Source organism: Gavialis gangeticus, unplaced genomic scaffold, assembly GCF_001723915.1.
Source record: "Gavialis gangeticus isolate Ggan-Ray unplaced genomic scaffold, GavGan_comp1, whole genome shotgun sequence".
Classification (NCBI taxonomy): Eukaryota; Metazoa; Chordata; order Crocodylia; family Gavialidae; genus Gavialis; species Gavialis gangeticus.
The window spans coordinates 32,882,308-32,886,514 of NW_017729025.1; the positions used below are offsets into that span (position 1 = coordinate 32,882,308).

The following is a 4,207-nucleotide window of genomic DNA, read 5'->3' on the forward strand; positions in this document are numbered from 1 at the left end:
ACCTTAGGGCATTTCTACACATGCTCTGGGATGCAGCACTGAGTGCTTTAATTAGCAGCTGTGCTAATTAAAAAGCACCCATGTGTCACATGTATCAGCATTCCTGTGTATCCCCGCACTGAAAAAAATGTCAGCAGGGTGCTTTGAAATAAAATATGTTCAATGAGCTTTAGTTCAAAGCGCTTCCCACCATTTTTTCAGTGTAGGGGTGCACGGGGACTCTGACGTATGGGCGCTTTTAATTAACACAGCTCACTAATTAAAGTGCCCAGCACCACATCTCAGAGCACGTGTAAAAATGCCCTAAGCCATGGGGCGGCCAAAAAGCATCAATTTCCGTGCTCCAGCAAAGTTGATTAATCGAGTCTGCTCTGACACATTGCATTTCCACCACATCAGAACAGGCTCCCTGCATGTCTGTAGGAACCTTTAGAGGTTAACCTTATGCCTGACTTCAGACTAACATGGCTACCTACTTCACAGGCAAATGTATGAGCCAAGTCTTTACATCTGATGAGTTTACATTCTAAATTGCCCATTCAAACACATGGTGCTCTCAGTTACTCATGTATAACTCCAGTGAATGCCGCATGTTGGAAAGGTGTAGAAAAGTCCTGCTCTTTGGGAAGTCTGAATTATCTTTATTTTTCTTGCGGTATATACTCTTTAATGAACCATAATCTATAGATATGGATTTACATGACACTCCACTGCAGTAGTGTCAGAGAAATTACAAAAAAGAAAAAACACGCTGAATTATAAAAAGCACAATTTTTGATTATTGATCAAAACTGGAAGAAAGCCTGGGAATTAGGCTCTTAAAAATTGATTTAAATGAGGGTTCTACAGGATCTTGCATTCTTCATCAACTCATCTGGAAATGTTCTGTCTGTTCAAAATGCGTTGTTTCAAATGTACAGAGAGCATGGTTAACTATTTAATACTGATAGTAGCTATTATGACTGCATATAGAAACTGTAAACTGAAGTCACTTATCTTCATTAGTTAATATAGAAATTTCAGATGACAGTGTATCAAATATAGTTCAGCCATGGAAATATAAATATGCCAGGAAATGTAATTTATTTGTGAGAAATGTCCATCAAGAGTAGAAGCAGATGCCTACCTGGAATTTAGAATTGAGATCATATGTCCAAACTTTCAGGAATCAGCACAGATGCCACAATGTTCACAATGGGGTGCCATAAAAGGTGGATATGAATAGCAACTTAAACACTGTTTTATGAGATTTTCTAGTGACATTGAAATAAGCAAACTGTGCTATTGTGCTATGGACACAGCATACTTCTTTCTTGAGCTTTCTACTGAAATCGAAGTTCTTAAAGTATCCAAGGAACTTTCCATCTGCATGGACTCTGATCTGTTGCATTTCCTAATGAATAAGCCTTTGTACAATTCTCTGGACTTCTTCCTGAAATGCTTGCCTACAATGACATACAGTAATGGGTTAAGGCAACTGTTGCTAAAAGCAATGTATGTAGATATCTGGGACATAACATCATTGACCTCTTCAAAAAGGCAACCAGTAATGGCCTTTAATCGAAACAGTGTGTCAACTATCGTGCTGATCTGGAAAGGAAGCCAGCAAGTGATAAACAATAAAAGAACAAGAAGGACCAAGATGGTGGCTCTCCTCTCTGTCTGGATTTCCTTGAGTTTTTGTAGTTCATTTTTTCGTAAGGCTTTGATGATTTGAACAGTACAAAAAGTAATCGCTATGAGTGGGATCAAAAAGCCCACAATGTTCAGCAAACAGTTTGTTGCAACTGACCAGTATGCGGATGGATAGTCAAGATAGCAGGCTGTGATGTTGTGATCTTTGAAATAACTTACTTTTCTGAACACCAGTGTGGGTGAACACATGAGCAAGGCAGATAGCCAGATCAAAAAACTATTCCACTTGGCACAGGAACTCCGCCGCATGAGTCCAAAGGACATAGTTTTCACTAGGGCCAGGTAGCGATCAATACTTACCATTGTCAAAAAATAAATACTAGCATAAAAGTTTGTGCAGCTGATTGCATTGACAACTTTACATAAGAAAGTGCCAAAAGGCCAGTCAAACTTATTCGTGATATTAATGGCCCAAAAAGGTAAGCTACCTGACAACACCAGGTCAGCAGCTGCCAGGTTTGCCAAGTAAATTTCAGCCACTGTGCAGCGACTTTTGTGGAAACAAAAAACACTGAGGACAAAGCCATTTTCCATCATTCCCAATGTAAAAATGATCCAGAGGAAAATGGGCTGAAAAGTGAAAACCCAGTTCCATACTCCTGTAGTAATGCAGGTGGAGCTGTTGTTGTTTTCTGAAGTGTTGTATAAATCAGACTGGCTGGGTCCCAACTTCCAAGTGGTCACAACACTGGGAAGGGCTGTAACATTTTCTGCTGTAAGGGAGATCATCTCGGGCTGGAAAATAAAAGGTGAAACAGGTTCAATGTATGCAGCACACCGCTGCTAAAGACTCAATCAGTAAAGAAGTAAAAATGTCTCTGCTACCACTCCTTGTGCGCTATTAAAAGAGATGCTTGAAGACTGACATTTCATTATATAGCATGTGATTTGTCCCCTCACTTAAATTAGCAGAAACTTTGTGATGATAAACACAGGTACATATCCAGGTGGGTGGAGTTTAGGTAGCTAAAGACAGAGATCTAATGACAGGAGATATGGGCTATAATGAAAGGGGGCTATGACACAGGATAAGTGAAGCTGAAATAGATCATTTATGACCCTTAAAGCTAGTTCTCAGCTAGACCAGTTTTGATCCTTTATCTTTCTATACAGTTAGCCATAATCTCTCATGGGACTGTGGCAGGGATGTGACCTAGGGGTGCCGTGACCTCCCCTAGCGCCCCCTACCTACTGTGCCAGATCAGGTTTAATGCACCCTCGCTATCTCGCCCGCCACGTCTTTGATGTTAATATGTTGAAGGGAGGCTGCCTTTCTAACCTTCCTTGGCACAGTGCCTTGATGTATCCTGGCTCTGCCTAGTTGCTCGGTGCCCCCTAACCTCTGGGGCTGCACGTGAGTCTCACAGTCGCCCGTGCCCTCACGGGTCCCCAGACTTGTCCCTGTTGCCTACCTGTGTCCTTGCAGGCGCCTCCTAGCTTCTCCCTCTCCTGCAGCCCGCACTGGGGCCTGTCTTGCCTCGCGGCTCCTGCAGCCCACACTGGGGCCTGTCTCGCCTTGCGGCTCCCGCAATTGGGGCTCAGGTGGCCGTAGCCGTGCCTGGCCCCCGGACCCCTTTCTGGGTCCTATGCCTCATTGGGGCTTCCCACAATTGGGGCTCAGGTGGCCTCAGCCTTACCTGGCCCCCCAGACCCCCTTTCCAGGTCCTACGCCCCACTCGGGCTTCCCACAATCGGAGCTCAGGCAGCCTTGGCCTTACCTGGCCCCCAGACCCTCTTTCCTGGTCCTATGCCCCACTGGGGCTTCTTGCCTGCGCTCACACTGGGCTCCTCCCGATACTGCCCACACTGGGGCCAGGGTCAGGACACCCCAAAACGCAGCACCCTCTCCAGTGCCAGGAATCCCCACATTACTGGGGAGCTCCTATGAGGCCTCCTCCACCCCTTATAGCCTCACCCGGTCCTCCAGTATTATACAACAACAAAACAGAAAATACAAAGCCCCTGGCTATAACGAAAATTCTCAGCCAACCTGGCTATCCTCCATGCATATCCCTACCAGGGTTTTCTCCACCCAGTATCATCATACCGCAAACTCAAGCCATCAGGCTTCTCTGCTATGCCTGCCCAACTTGCTCCAGCAGAGCTCCACCTTCCTTGGCTGCCAGAGGGGAACTGCCCTTCCAGCCTCAGCCTGGCTGTTTATAAAGGCCAGGCCCTGCCCCCCTTCCAGTCAGCTGACCAGATTGGTTGCCTCGGCAACCCGCACCTGCGCTGCCCTGGTGACTGGCAGCTGAGCTCATACTACTGTTGTCAGTAGCAGGCACCTTAGTGCCCTGCTACAGACTGACTGCACATTCTTGCAAATTGTAGAGTATGTGGGTGTTAAATTGTGGCATGTGGGATGAATCAGGGCAGCCACCCTGGGCCTCGTGCTTTGGGGGGCTCCGCGGAGCAGCAGTGACATGGAGCTGGGCAGAGCGGTGGCAGAACTGGGCAGGGCAGCAGCTCCAGATCCAACCGCTTGACTACCACCCCCGCCCCCCCCCCCCCA

At 46.4% G+C, this 4,207-nt stretch overlaps 1 protein-coding gene across 1 annotated transcript in view; it reads right to left on the reverse strand.

Annotated features, from left to right (window-relative positions):
- Positions 1 to 369: 369 nt before the first annotated feature.
- The window catches only part of BDKRB2 (bradykinin receptor B2), a 36,806-nt gene continuing 32,968 nt past the window's right edge, over positions 370 to 4,207 (reverse strand). Inside the window, exon 2 of the mRNA XM_019518604.1 lies at positions 370 to 2,430. Coding sequence (XP_019374149.1) covers positions 1,282 to 2,424 — 1,143 coding nt within the window. The 5' untranslated portion in view covers positions 2,425 to 2,430 and the 3' untranslated portion in view covers positions 370 to 1,281. The remainder of the gene's footprint in view (positions 2,431 to 4,207) is intronic.